Source organism: Musca vetustissima, unplaced genomic scaffold (assembly GCF_032173495.1).
Source record: "Musca vetustissima isolate MV318-11 ecotype Yass unplaced genomic scaffold, APGP_CSIRO_Mvet_v1 utg3201, whole genome shotgun sequence".
Lineage (NCBI taxonomy): Eukaryota > Metazoa > Arthropoda > Insecta > Diptera > Muscidae > Musca > Musca vetustissima.
The window spans coordinates 43300-58704 of record NW_026873665.1 but is presented as its reverse complement, the minus strand read 5'-3'; the positions used below and the strand labels follow the sequence as shown (position 1 = coordinate 58704).

Here is a 15405-nt window from a genome sequence, read left to right as displayed (position 1 = left end):
GGAAGAAAAAATTATTTTTTTTTAAATTTAATATGTGGTCAATCTTCAGATGATATACCAAAACAAACAGTGGCCAATGTCGTTAGTAACAATGAAGGTACAGCCGAAACGGAAATCCATTTGAAAATGGAATCGGAAACCGAGGGTGGTGATATAAAAACCCCACTCTTACAATTGTCTTCAGAAAATAAATGTCCATCGATGAAAGATATTAGTCCGGCCAAGGCCTGTGGCAATGGTGAAATGTCCACAGAAGAAGATGCATTGATTAATAATACAGAAAATTTGTAAGGCCAGCAAATTACAAAATAAACAACAAAGATAACAAAAATTACACCACAAAGATTACACCAAAAAATGTAAAACACAAAAAAAGAAAAGGGCTGACTTTGAAAGCCAGTTAACATTCCAATTTACTAATTATATACATACAAATAAATATAGCATATTAATATTAAAAAAAATAAAAATATTATAGTAGTTAGTAGGCAATTAAAGTCTTAACCTGTTCCTATCCTCTACTTCCCCTCCAATTTCAACCAATACAGTATTGTCGTAATGATTTTTTTGTATACAAAATTCTAGTCCAAGAAAAAACGAACAATTTTAATGTGATTCTATTTATTGCCCCCCAAATATATTTTATTTGTTTTTTATATATATGATAGTAAATAGTATGTTTTTTGTATTATTTTTATTTATATTAATTGTTATTTAGTTATAAATTTAATGTGAAAATTTCAAAACTCACTTGTTGTTTGACAAAATGAAACCACGCAAAAAAATAACACTATAACTAAGTACCTAAAAACTAAAAAAAAACTTTTAATTTAAAATAAAAATAAAAAAAATGCATATAAGAAATACTAATTCAAATCTTTTGTGAATATTCAAAAAAAATGTTTTTAATTTTAATTAAAAAAAGAAAAACCATGAAAAAAATAAATCAGCAATCATTGCAAAATAACAAACGTCCCGAACTCCAAAAATGCAAAAACAACACAGAAAGAATATAACTAACACTAAACCCACCTAAAATCTCCAATCGTATAAAGTAAATACAAACAACAGCGAATATATATCACACAAAAATACATACATATGTTTAGTATATACATTAAGTCTGTCATATAAAAATATTATTTTCATATAATGAATGGATAGAATGTATTATAATTGGTGGTAGCAATTATAATTTATAAACATAGGGAAATTATAATCGGAAGCATAACACGAATGTTTTTATGGGAAGATATTTTGCTCGCAAAACTCTAAGTTCAAACTCTTTATGGAGTTTTTCTAATTGCGTATTTACGATTATTACTTTCTTTAAATAAAACCTCTTTCGCCTGAGTTATAGTATTTTGAATGAAAAGATTAAAAAGAAATTTAATAAAACCTTTTTTTATAAAAAATCCCGTCAGTTCGACCAGACCGAATCATTATATTCGTTATGTGGTCTTTTATAAATATTCAATATGTTTTCTTAAAGGAGAAATAATTCAAAATATTTCCAAAAGTTGCTTTAATTATACCCTTCACCACATTGTGGTACAGGGTATTATGTTTTTGTGCATACGTTTGTAACAGGCAAAAGGAATCGAGATAGACCCATGGTTTCCTTTGAGAATATGCATAGAATTACATTCTGAGTCGATCCGTCCGTCTGTTGATGTTAAATTTCTATATATAATACCAGCATATGCCCGCAACTTCATTAGCGAATGTGGGAATTATTTAAAACCAATAACGTATTTCCAAAAGTACCTATAAGTCTCAACTCTACACACCAATTCTGACAGCAACAGAAATGTAGCTCTATACTAAATTTGGTATCATTTATTGTCCTATGTACTCTTGTAATACTTATTTCGAAAAAACCCACATTTCAAACATAGATTCCGCCAAATCCAAATTTGTTCTCCAATGTCAGAATTCCAGCTCTATCGGTTCACTACAAAACTACATCCATACCCCAATCCAAAACTCACACTATTTTCAAATTTCAGCGTTCCAGCTCTATCGGTTCATCTAAATTTCCAAAACTTTCTAGATACCCCAATCCTGCGCCCCAAAAGTGATCCTAACATCAAATTTCAAGTTCCAGCTCTATCGGTTCACCCAAATCCAAACTTGGTACCATTTAGTACACATTAGTACGAATTTCCAAAACTTTTTGCATAGCCCAATCCTACACCCAACAATTATCCTTATTCCAAATTTCAGTATCCCAGCTCCATCAGTTCTTCCAAAATTCAAATTGTACAAAATTTAGTACCCATAAGCATGAATTTCCAAAACTACATCCATACCCCGATGCTACACACCAACAGTAACCTAACCTTTCCTTACTGTTTTTTTTTATAAATATACATTTTTTAAGGGTTTGGCTTGAATTTTGGATTTCTAAAGGACGATGTTCCAAAAATTTCGCTTTGATTTCATATTTAATATGTTTTCATGTTAGCGAATATGCGAATTATTTTACCCATATAAACAAAATAAAGTTTTTATATGACAGTTAAATATATAAATTTTTAAGAAATCCATACAAATATATATATGTTAAATATATAACACAAAATACAACATTAGTACATTATAACATTATGCTACAAGCTATAAATATGAAAGGGAATACATTTTAAATACATAAATAAATAAATAAAAAAAAACAAAAAAAATATATAACGAATTCTATAGAAATTAAGTACTAACAATAGTTACTTTCTCAACGAATATTGGAGCTAATACAATGGTAATACAATTGGTGATTATAATACAACAATAATCAGAATTAGTTTTTGTTTTTTTTTATTGGTTCATCAAAATTTGAAAAAATCAAAAAATGAAAAAAATCACATAAGCTGCTTTTAAGCAAGACAATCATATTATTATTTTGCTAACACTTGGGAGTAATGAGGTTCGTAAAATTTGTGAAGACATTTTGAAATGCTTATGTCTGGTTGTGGATCTCATAGCAAAGTTTTCCCTCAAATGGTCACATAAAATCATAACCCTCTATAACAGAAACAGAAATCATGATTCACATGATATCACTTTTAAGTTACTTACACCATTTCTAAAACTCCACTAAATATCAACTCATATTAGAATCCGTTTAATCATCTACTTTTTTTATAAATGTATATATTATTTTTATTATTAAAAAAACGATAAGAAAAATATTAAAATGTAACCACACACAAATATTCTTAATATTTGTAATTTCTTTGTGATCTCTCTGTTTTCTGTCTGTTTTTTGATCTCTCTCTTGGTAATAAGTTTTTGTACAAATTTTAAGATATAAGAAAAAAACAACAACAAATCAACCAATCTAAATGTGTATGTGTGTTTTAACAAAGTTTAGCAAAAATATATTATAGACAAATTTTACTATATAAACATCAACAAGCATTATTGGGAATGTATTTAAAAAAACTTAGTTCTATTCTAAATTATAATAATTTAGTAAAATAGTTTTAAATGCGTAGAAGGTAAATACATACAAAACTTGCATCTATGTAAAAGTGAAAACCAAAAAATCAGTAGGATGATACATTCTGACATTAAATAAAAAACATACATTAATAATTAACATACATACGCATACATATATAAAATAGAGAAAATATTTAGTGAAAAATGAAAAGAAGAAATAAAACCTAAAATATATTTACGCATCAATTGTGAAAATGTGTTTCATTTATCTCAGACATACTACCTTTAGAGGATGATCGGACTAAGTTAAATATAGGGGTTTTAGAGCACCATTGACAAAAAATCGAACGAAAATATATATAGGGGCTATATCTAAATCTAAACCGATTTTCACGAAACTTAACAAACATCATTCTAGACTCAATTCAGTACGATATGCCACATTTCGTGCAAATCGAAAGAAACATGGGGGCATTGGTGATAGGGGCGCACTAAAATTTATATGGGAGCTATATCTGAAACTGAACCGAATTTTCCTTATTTCAATAGAGTTCGTTCTTGGGCCAAGTAAAAGAGCTCTGCCAAATTTCATCTAATTCGGATCATAAATGCGACCTGTACTTTGTATACAATTTAACATGGACCAACGGGCAGTCGGACGGACATGTATAATTCGACTCAGACAGTGATTCTATGCATATTCTCAAAACATACAAACATATGCCCAAAGACATAATAATCTGCACCACAGTGTGGTGAATGATATAAAAAGAGGAGGTTGAGAAGTCGATATCATAAATTGCAGCTTATTTGATCGTAGATTTTACTAGAGCAGCTCTAATGTAATTAGTTCTTATTAAATTCCCTCAATACAAGCAGGAGCGTTTATCTATTCCGTAATGACGTCATTAACGATGGAAGCTATTATGGATCCTCACAACGTAGATGATCGTATATTAGCTTCATTATTCACTTGTTTTATAACGTAATTCCTTACCAGCCTCAGCGTAAAACATAACTTTTGTGAGGATTGTAATCGTAAAGTACATTGTTTTATGTTTGATTTAACCAAACTAAACAAAATGAAAATGGTTGATTGAGACCAAAAATATCCCCTTCATTTTAATTTTAACTGCTACATTTAATATTGCATTTGTTTTTTAATTTTAAAATGTAGTCTACAACGTTTAGCCTAAGGTATTATATGCAAAATTAGTAGTCAATCGACCAGACGTGGATGGCGTTTGTAAAACATTTGTGAGAGCTCTATATAAATCTGAACATCTTTTTAACTTGACACTCTATATACCAGACGGACGGGACTTTGGTGAACCATATCCACGAAAACGGATGGACTAATAATCCTTTCTGACCCAAAGACTTTTATAATTTGTCTATGTTCTAAAGGGATAACAAAATACTGTTTATACTAGTTTCTCTTAAAAATTGTAAGATCTCACAATTAATTAAGATGGGATATTGAAGCGAAAAATGGACGATTTATCTAAATCTCACCCTATTTTTATTAATCTTCATATTTATGACTTTTGATTAAAAACGACAGCTAATGGCCATCGGTATCGATTTAAATCAAACTCAACACAAGTCATTTGTTAAACTATTAGGCTTTGGTTAAAATTTATGAAGGAATCCAGTATCACGCCATACATTGATACTGGATTCCTTCATATAGTATATATATGTGAAATTAAATTTTATAATATTTACTTATAGAGATATGTTTGACTTACCATTTGGGTCCCACAAAACATTAATGTAAAAAAAAGATTTTGTATTATGATTTATTTATCATGATGATGTAGTTCCTCTTTCCGGTTGATGTCATATGACGTTTTTAAGGTTTTTGACATATTTCATAGAACACTCTGTAAATTTATAAAAAAAAAATAATTAAAAAATTCATAAATAGGTTTATAAAACAATAGCTTGACTTACCATTTTGTTACCGAGAATGTAGTGGATAATAAATGTTGGCCTTATTCAAATTTGAATTCATTCAATTTTAGTAACCGAATTCCAGAATTCCATTGTGGCGTTCCTTTATCTATGACAACAACCTTTTTTTTCTTACAAAACAAATATGACAATATATTTCTCTTTTTAACACGATATTACAGCCGCATTAAAACACGACAAATAATAACAATTTTGGAAATTAGGTGTTTCTCCGTTGCGCTTGAACTTGATTTTATGGTAAAATTTTTAATTACTCCTTATAAAACAATAGATATTTATGTTTCTATTAATGGAGACCTGCAGACGTTATGGCTGAATTTGACAACTAAATTGTTTTGCCAGAGATGGAAATATATCGATAGCAACGATAACAAAGATTATAACAATGATAAGTGTGTCCCACTATGTGATTTTTTGAGAAATGTTACAAATGTTTTAATTTTGAACTATTTTGACAATTTATATTTTTGTTATATATTTATTTTATTAATTATTTAGATAAATTACATTTATTTTAAGAAATAAATATATTTTTTTATTTTTCTTTATATTTTCCTCTTCTTTGATAGGCAATAAAATTTTTATCGAAATTATTTTATTACAAATTATCGATTTTTATTGAAAATAATCGTCCATTTGCCACCACTAGTTGGCAATGATTTTGATGAATTTGTTAATAAAAAGATTTGACAAAACAGTAAAATACAACTAATTTAGATTTTGTTTAGTACAACAAATCTTAAATAATATTTTAAACAATTAACCAATAAAGGTAATGCCAATTTCAAAGCTATACTAATTTCTCATAATTATGCGGGCTGCTGTTCTATGTCGGTGTCGTTGTTCGAAGTGAATTTGTGTTTTTTTGTGTAGCGATTGCTTTAATTTTTTTGTTTTTTATTACTGCATCTAGTGCGTATTGAAATTATTCAATCAATTTAACAAAGAACACTACACACTTTTTCTTTAACACAACAGGACACAGATACGCAAAATGTCCTTAAAACCTAAGAAAGTCGATTTCAATGAAATCTGGACAGATTTGAAGAGCACGGCCGAGGCTGTTATCAAATTGGACAAGGTGGAGAGAAATGTTTGGAATACAAGTTTTACGTGAGTATTCATCTGAGGCTATGGGAAGCAGAACAGTTTGATTGATTGTGCTAGTTTTGAAATACAAGTGTGGCCCCAGACATCTTCCCTCAAGATCAAGTGCAGCGACGACCTTCAATTTTTTTAGCATAATCATAATAATACTTTCTCTTTGTTAAGCCAAAAAGAGAATAATCACCACTGAGCATTGCTGTGCATTTGTTTTTTTCCAAAACTTCCGCCGTCTCGAAGTGTATCTATATCAAACTGTTTATGTTTCCTGTTGTGTGCGTGTTTCTTTAAACAAAAATATATATTAACCCATTTGTGTCTTTTCAGAAATGTTTACAATTTGTGTGTGGCCCACCCGGAACCATTTGCCGATCAGTTGTATGAAGAGACAAAGCAATTTCTAAAAGCCCATGTCGAAAATATGATGGCTACACGGGTGAATCCACCTGGCGCCGATGCCACGGGAACGGAACAGCCGGATCTGCTAAAACGCTACTTCGATGCCTGGTCGGAATACAGTAAAGGCATCAAGGATTTGCATAGTTTATACTCCTATCTAAATCTCCAGCATATCAAGAAACAAAAAATATCAGATGCCGATGTGGTCTACGGCAATCTAACAACGGAGACAATGGAACAAATGGAAATTGGTGAATTGGGCCTGGATATATGGCGCACCAAAATGATTGAACCACTCAATTATGACTTGGTCAAACACATTTTGGAGGGCATCAAGGCCGATCGCATGGGCAACCCTGGCCTAGATGATGAACGTGTGAAAATCATTAGCGGGGTAATGCATAGTTTTGTTGAAGTGCAGCACTACAATAAGACTGGTTCCCTAAAAATCTATCAATGGTTGTTCGAATGTCCTTTATTGCTGGCCAGTGGGGAATTTTATGCCACGGAGGCCACAGCTCTGCTGCAAAGGTGTACAGTAAGTCAATACATCGAGGAGGTTATTAAAATACTCGATGATGAAAATAAAAGGGCCCAGAAGTTATTACATGCAAGGTATGTAGTAAAATCACTGAACACCGCAAAAATATATTTATGAAATGTTTTTACGTGTTACAGCTCCATACCCAAGCTCATTAAACAATGTGAAGAGAAATTCATTAACGAACGATTGGATTTCTTGTATTCGGAATGCAAACAAATGGTCTCCCAGGAAAATCGCAAAGATCTACGTAATTTGTATATAATTCTCAAACCCATACCGGATAATCTTAAGGGTCGCTTGATACAAACCTTTTTGGATCACATCAAAAATGAAGGCCTCGAAACCATTTCAACGCTGAAAGGCGAAAACATACACATACAATTTGTCGAGGATATGCTAAAGGTGCATCAAAAATATACGCAGCTAATCGATGAGGTCTTCGAAAATGATCCGTTGTTCTTGAGTGCATTGGATAAGGCATGTGCCAGTGTTATAAATCGTCGACCAAGCGATAAACAACCTTGCCGCAGTGCCGAATATGTGGCCAAGTACTGTGATACTCTGCTCAAAAAATCTAAAACATCAGAAGCTGAAATTGATCAAAAACTCACCAATAATATTACCATCTTCAAATATATTGAAGATAAGGATGTGTATCAGAAATTCTATAGTCGCCTATTGGCAAAACGTTTGATACACGAACAATCGCAAAGTATGGATGCTGAAGAAGCAATGATAAATCGTTTAAAGGTGAAGATATGAGATAGTGGTGTTTATGTTATGGGACTTCTCTTTTTAATGTGTGTTAATATTTTTTTGTGGTATTTCAGCAAGCCTGTGGATACGAATTTACAAACAAACTGCATCGCATGTTTACCGATATCTCCCTATCAGCGGACTTAAATAATAAGTTTAATAATTATTTAAAACAGGAAAATATTGATTTAGGTAAGTTGATGTCAGTTTGGAAATTCAATGATTATTATTGTTTATTTTTTAATATCAGTTATAATCCTGTGTAAAATTTATTAAAATCATTTTTGTTATCTATTTTTTAGGTATAAATTTATCCATAAAAGTCTTGCAAGCCGGCGCATGGCCATTGGGTCCAACACAGGTTGTTATACCATTTGCAGTTCCCCAGGAGTTCGAAAAGGCCATACGATCGGTAATTTAAAATGTTTATATATATATATATATATATATATATATTCTGTATCACAACACAAATAATTTTGAATTTTTCTCCTGTCCTTCATCAGTTTGAAAAATTCTATCATAATTCCTTTAGTGGACGTAAACTTACCTGGTTGCATCATATGTGCCATGGCGAACTTAAACTAGGTTACTTAAAAAAAACGTATATTGTGACCATGCAAACGTATCAAATGGCAATGCTATTACTATTTGAGTCCTGTGATTCGATGACCTGCAAAGAAATACAAACCACATTGCAGCTGAATGCCGAAACCTTCCAGAAACATATGCAGTCACTATTGGAATCGAAAATCTTAGTGGCCAGCAGTGAAAATCTCGAAGACAATACAAAAATCGAATTGAATTTAGACTATACAAATAAGCGTACCAAGTTTAAGATAACATCGGCATTGCAAAAAGAAACACCACAGGAGGTAATTATTGCTGTATAGCGATTAGTTGCATATTTTTATTTACTTGGATTTTATCTGTTTTTGTAGGTCGAACACACAATCAATGCTGTGGACGAAGATCGTAAACTGTATCTTCAGGCTGCCATAGTACGCATTATGAAATCTCGTAAAGTTCTTAAGCACAATGCTTTGATACAAGAGGTTTGTACAGACTTTACTTTATTTTTATAGTTTAAACTTATCTCCCATTTTGTTGTTGTTTTTGTTTCAGATTTTATCTCAATCCAATGTTAGTTTTACACCCAGCATCACAATTATAAAGAAATGTATTGAATCATTGATTGATAAACAGTATATAGAGCGTACACCCAATTCAGGCGATGAATACAGTTATGTAGCCTAAATTGTTGAGGTCAGCAAATACCATGGAACAGTGAAACACAATGAACGAATCCGAAATCCCCCATCCAACAAAATGCTGAGATCCTGTAAAAGAAGAAAAAACGAAATTGAACACCAAATATTTAACACAAGGACATTGAACTGGCTGGCTCTCTCTCACTCTTCCTCATAAGTTGTGTGTTTTTGGTTTTGCAAAACTATCACGAAAATTGTTTGTTGTGCTTTGATTTTTCTAGGATTTTGCCAATTATGATCATGGTCCGCCTGTCGACCATAAAGAAAATTACTGTTTTTTCTTTTGTTTTTAAATAATTTTTCTTTTTTGTTGTACTACTCTCTCACCCACTGATATTTTAGATGAGCTTCAAATCATGGCTGCAAAAAATATTTTTAACCCCCTCCCCATTTTTTTATTTTATATATACCTTTTTTTTTGTTTTTGGCAAAATTATTATTTGTAAGTAATAATGATTAAATATTATTTTTCTAGATCAAAATCTTAATAAAAAAAAACAAATTAAAAAGACGTAAAGAATTCTATAAGAGTTGTATTTATTTTCATGATTTTTCTTGGGAATTATATTTTTGGTTGTTTTTTAATTTCATAATATTATATATTGTTAATAATTGTTTATCAATTATGAAATTATCAATATATATTGTGTGTGTGAGTGTTTTTCCTGTTAATATTGATTGATCTTGAAAAGGGATCAATGTGTAAATTGTTTCTTTAAAAAAAGAAAATTCTACAATTTTGGTTGCATGACAAGTAATAACATACAAGACTAACAAAATATTTCATTTTTATCAGATTCGTTTGTTATGCGGTCATCCAAACTATACCCCAAGAAACTAACAACTTTTTTTATATTTGAACAAAGTAATGCTTGTAAATATAAGGAATACCATATCCAATTTAATTTGTTTTAATTCAAAGAAAGTTTTTGTTCGTATAGTTTGAAGTGCCACAATTTTTTTCAACTTTGTAAAACTAAAATCTCAATTTTTTATGGACTTTTATACTTCGTTAAATAGTGGTTATTATAATTGCATTTCGTTTATTTAAAAATATAATGCTTTAAATAAATATGTTGTTTATTTTATTTTTTGTTATTCTTGTTGCATTAATAATACTAATAATTTTAAAAAGTTAAACTTAACTTTTAATCAATATTTTTTGTGTGTTTTTGTTTTTGCTAAGGTGGCACTAGTTATCATCCTCTTTTGTTCAGTTGATTTATTTATATTCTCATTATTTTGTGTTTTTATTAAACATTAATAGTTCAATTTATGTGTGTGTTTTTTTTATATAGACTTACAAAAAAACTGAGCATTATTTAAAAAAATTTCGCAATACTGTTTTAAGTAATAAATAAATTCCTCAAGTTGGTTTTTCTCTGGGTTTTCATAGTATCTTAAATATAAAATTTTAAGTGAAAGGTGTTGTATTTTTTTAATATTTTTCAGTTTGAAGGTGTGTATTCTACACATTAAAGAGGTGATTGATGTAGATTGTGTACGTGTGTAATTGTAGATTTATTTTTCTTTTGTTATTAAATAGTTACCCTTTAAAAATTGTGTATTGTTTTTCTTAAATGTATTTTCTTTTAACATTGTTGTTTGTTTGTTTTTCAAGTGAGGATTAAGAATTTTGGTAGTGCAAACTAAATTGGAAAATAAATTTAATGACAAATATACATAATGTCCCACAATGAAGAGGTGATTTTGATGAAAACTATTCTCAGTACCTTGAGGATTGCCAATACATGGGTCATTGCACAAAAGCACTCATGCTTGAGGCCTTAAGGCGTAGATTTAAAAAAATTAAAGAATATTAGAAGGTCTTAAGGCATAGATTTTGTAAAAAATTTTTAAAGAATATTAGGACTTAAGGCATAGATTTTTTAAAGAAATTTTAAACAGTATTAGAAAGAATATTAGAAATAATAGTTGAAATTTCGAACTACGACAAAAATAAACGTCAACATGGTACTTTTCATAAATAGTATTTGCATAAAAAGTATCAGTCATTTTTTAGGAATTTCGTTAATTCGTAACATAAAATATATGTATGAAAGACTCTGTAATATCATTCATTTCCGACTGATTTAAGGGGAACATTTGGTAACCCTATCTTCTTCGGCCTTGCTTCAAATCAGCTGTTTGTGTCAAGCGAGTAATCCAGTTGAAGAAAATGCAACACAAACCTTACAGGTATGTTCTGGAACTCACCGTGTGTTCTTTACACTTCACCTCAGAAGTTAACTCCTGTTCTGCTTCTCACGTGAATTGAAATTTCGAACTGCGACAAAAATTAATTTGTCGACTGATTTAAGGGGAACATTTGGTAACCCTATCTTCTTCGGCCTTACTTCCAATCAGCTGTTTGTGTCAAGCGAGAAATTCAGTTGAAGAAAATGCAACACAAACCTTAATATCCATTTTGAAAATGTTTTCTAATGGCGTTTAATGTTAATTTTGTGATTTTCAATAAATTATAAGCAATAATAACATCATGTGTATTTTTTATTTCAAAAAAAGATTTTCTTTTATATAGGAAAACACTAATACAGCCGACTGTCACTATGAAAATGTAAGAGAAAAGAATTCACTTCAAACGGGTGAAAAATGTGTTACAGAACAGCTCGACGTGTGTTCGATACACTTCTACCGTTGAAGTGAATGCCAGAACATGCCCGAATGTTTTGAATCGAAAAAAATTCTTTGATTTTAGACTTCAATAAAAATGTAAAAAGTTGAAAGCCTCCAAAATAATTTTTACCCATTTATCAGACTGACCATTGAAAATCGTTAATAGGTAATATTGACACACAGCCATTTCAACTAATTTACAAATAATTTTCATATTGTAATTGTTTTGAGAAAGCCTTTTGTGGTGGTGGTGGCATAGAGACGCCATTGGGAAGGTCTTATCAGCAATCTAGTTCATTTCGGGAACATTTTGTATATTTGTAAATAACATCAGCCAAGAGACAACTAACCCATTATGTTGTGGGTATTCGATTTTCAGGTTTTTTTGGTTTTTTACTAATTTCATTTTAAATAAATACATATTTATAATTCAACTGCTTTCAATTAATTATTATTATTTGCTTGTATTTTATTAAGTAATAAATGCATTTTACTTTATTATCATCGTCTCTTACTGAGGTATGCTTCTTCTTCATGTTATTAGATCTTTTTGTTGTATTACATTTTTTGGTGAAAAATCTATTAATTTTTTTATTTATTTTTATAATAATATGTTTACTTTTTTGGGAGTTTCACAAATAAATACAATTTGTTGTAAGTTTATATCAACGACTAGTTTTTGTTACTTTTATTTTTTGTTTTATTAATTAAAGCAATTAATATTGGCATTTTGGTAACACACGCAGTGAAAAGCCTCAGACCTTTATATAAGTGTTATAAATTTATATTTTTAGATTTTAGACTTTTCAAAACATGTGCCATGAATCTTAGTTGATTTTTTTACATAAAATTTATGTTTTTTTATTCTTGAAAGAGGATGTTTTTGAAACAACTACGTTTTATTACCTGAACTTCCTTCATCATATATGTATGTATGTATTTTCATATATAAATGTATATGCATGTCGTAAATGCATGTAAATACGTATTTTTAGTTGTAAAACAAACATCGTATATTACAAAAAAATGGATTTTAAATATAATAACAAAAAGTAAAATATTACGAAATTTTTGTCGGGGCATTATTAGTTTGCCCCAACATGATGTTTTTTCGCAATGTTGTTAATATAAAGTTGTTAATATTTTCCTTAATGTTGGTAATATTCTCCTTATGGCTTTGGCCGTAACCACTCGTAAACAATATGTTTATTTCATTTAAAATTAGTATTTTAATATTTTATTAAAAAGCAAATGTGCCTCACATTTAATTAACAAAATATTAAAATACTAATTTAGAGTAGTTCGAAAAAGTTGCAAAATAATTTCATGCATGATTTTCAGTTCATATTATCTTTATAAATTCATAATATATTCAATAAAAACTGAAGTTATAGCTTTGCATCTATATAAGTATATAAATTCACAATAAAGCTCAATGGTCAATGCTTGGAAATTGTGTTTTATCGAAATTTTCACCAAATATGTATACTAAGGCATTTGAAAGTATTGGGATTAGATATTTGTGGGAAAATAAATCAGCAATTGCCACTATGTATTTTATATGACTTAATTGGGAACTAGCACATAGTCACCGTTTAACCCTTTCAGTGTTTTTGTCGAATATATTCGACATTTAAAAATTCTCTCTTTCTTTGCGATTTTTCGGGTATCCTATGTACCGTTAACATTGATGGTTGTGTTTTTGCTGAAAAACAGACGAAACTGTCCGAGGGTTAAAATGAAAATTAATTTTTTTCCAAACTCTATGCCTTTATATAATTTTAAGTACAAAATTTTAGATTTATATTCCGACAAAAAATTTATTTGACACTGAAAGGGTTAAGCTACTGATCGTTAAGTCGGTTAAACATATATCATGAAGTCTATTATAAAAGAACTGGTTGTAAATGGCTACATATTTAATCTCTGAGTTATCTGGGATGGTGTCCACTGCAAGATTAAATATATAGCTACCAGGATCAACCCAATATAATAAGATTTAACGAATGGAGTTGCATTCGGCATCCTAGCATACCTCTCAAACTAGCATACCTCTCCTTTTCATAGAGGTTTCCTTTATCACAATGTAATTGAAAAGCTTTTGAGCGAAATGTTCGGATATTTTCCACGTCTTAATAACTATCCTGATGAGCGCATGGTTGACTATGAAAATTGTAATACAATTAGGTCCTGAACTTTTAGGTCCTTTAACTTTATTCCGGATATTCCCTAGGGAAAGATCTCGCTTGTGAAAAAAATTTTCGCTTTCACATTCTTGACATATTCTGGATGAATAGGGAGAATGAAAAATGCGAGAAGAGGATTCGAATTTTCAAAAATGGTCTCAACCACCAAGATTCGTGTAGCCATTTTGTAATTTAATTGAATATGACATTAAATTAAATTAATTCGCAGTTTATTATTTCGCTACATAATTGTGTGCCATTTTATTTAATTTCGATATTTGATCTCCGTAAATTCTTAAAGTGGTCACTTATTTTATGATATGCTCATCCTCCTTTAGATTGTCCTTTAAATTATGCACACGATAAATTTTGAAAGAAAAACATATTTATTATTATTCTTTTATAATTTGTAGGGAAGAGCGAGTAAATTCACGTGGAATTGACATCCAGATATTGTTAATAAAAATATTCAATACTTATATTTTTCAGTTCCCTTTAATTTTGTTAGCGAAAAATTTCGGACAAAATATCATCACATTCTCCCATTCCTGTAATCCAGAATAAATAATTTTTCCCCAAAATGGATTTTTCGCTTTCAAACTTCATTCATAATAAGCGGAAAGTGAAAAAGCGAAAAATTCGCTGCGAGTTTTGGTTCAGAATAACTTTAAATGGAAGAGCGAATAAATTCACGGTGAATTGATGTCCAGAATAAGGCTGAAAGCCAATTTTACATCACATGAAGGATCGTATGAATTTGTGAGCGTTGTTGCACCACTACCATAATGTTATTGGATTAGTGTTAGGTACCTCTCTAAAAGATGTCAGCTGATCACGTTATACTGACGTTGATTACTTAGAATTACTTTTGGTGTCATAAGAAACTATCATTCAAAGAATTATGATCATTTGTAGGCGTTCTTAAAAATCACAATGAACCGGAAAGTTTCCGAGAGAAATGTCTAGACCTTTTTCGTAATCTTTTGAGGGCATGTATTGGGCATCTATTGCATCATTTGAACTCGTTGTTGATTCTTTTTTTTAAAATAGAGGAGCAATCAACCTTTTCCCACATATTTTCTCCTCCATA

At 30.0% G+C, this 15405-nt stretch overlaps 1 protein-coding gene across 1 annotated transcript; it reads left to right on the top strand.

The window, feature by feature from the left end:
- Positions 1-6364: 6364 nt before the first annotated feature.
- LOC133326962 (cullin-2) lies at positions 6365-9478 on the top strand. The gene is made up of 8 exons (XM_061535575.1): positions 6365-6531; positions 6850-7536; positions 7600-8215; positions 8296-8413; positions 8524-8633; positions 8728-9096; positions 9163-9276; positions 9347-9478. The coding sequence occupies exons 1-8, from the start codon at positions 6413-6415 to the stop codon at positions 9476-9478; spliced, it is 2265 nt and encodes a 754-aa protein (XP_061391559.1). The 5' UTR covers positions 6365-6412.
- The last annotated feature ends 5927 nt before the right edge of the window (positions 9479-15405 follow it).

What these genes read in the sequence shown, in the direction of transcription:
- LOC133326962 (XM_061535575.1), top strand. Translation starts at nt 6,413, where the DNA reads ATGTCCTTAAAACCTAAGAAAGTCGATTTCAATGAAATCTGGACAGAT. An exon ending in CAGAAGTTATTACATGCAAG is followed by an intron (nt 7,537 to 7,599) that starts GTATGTAGTAAA and finishes TACGTGTTACAG; the next exon opens with CTCCATACCCAAGCTCATTA. An exon ending in CAATGATAAATCGTTTAAAG is followed by an intron (nt 8,216 to 8,295) that starts GTGAAGATATGA and finishes GTGGTATTTCAG; the next exon opens with CAAGCCTGTGGATACGAATT.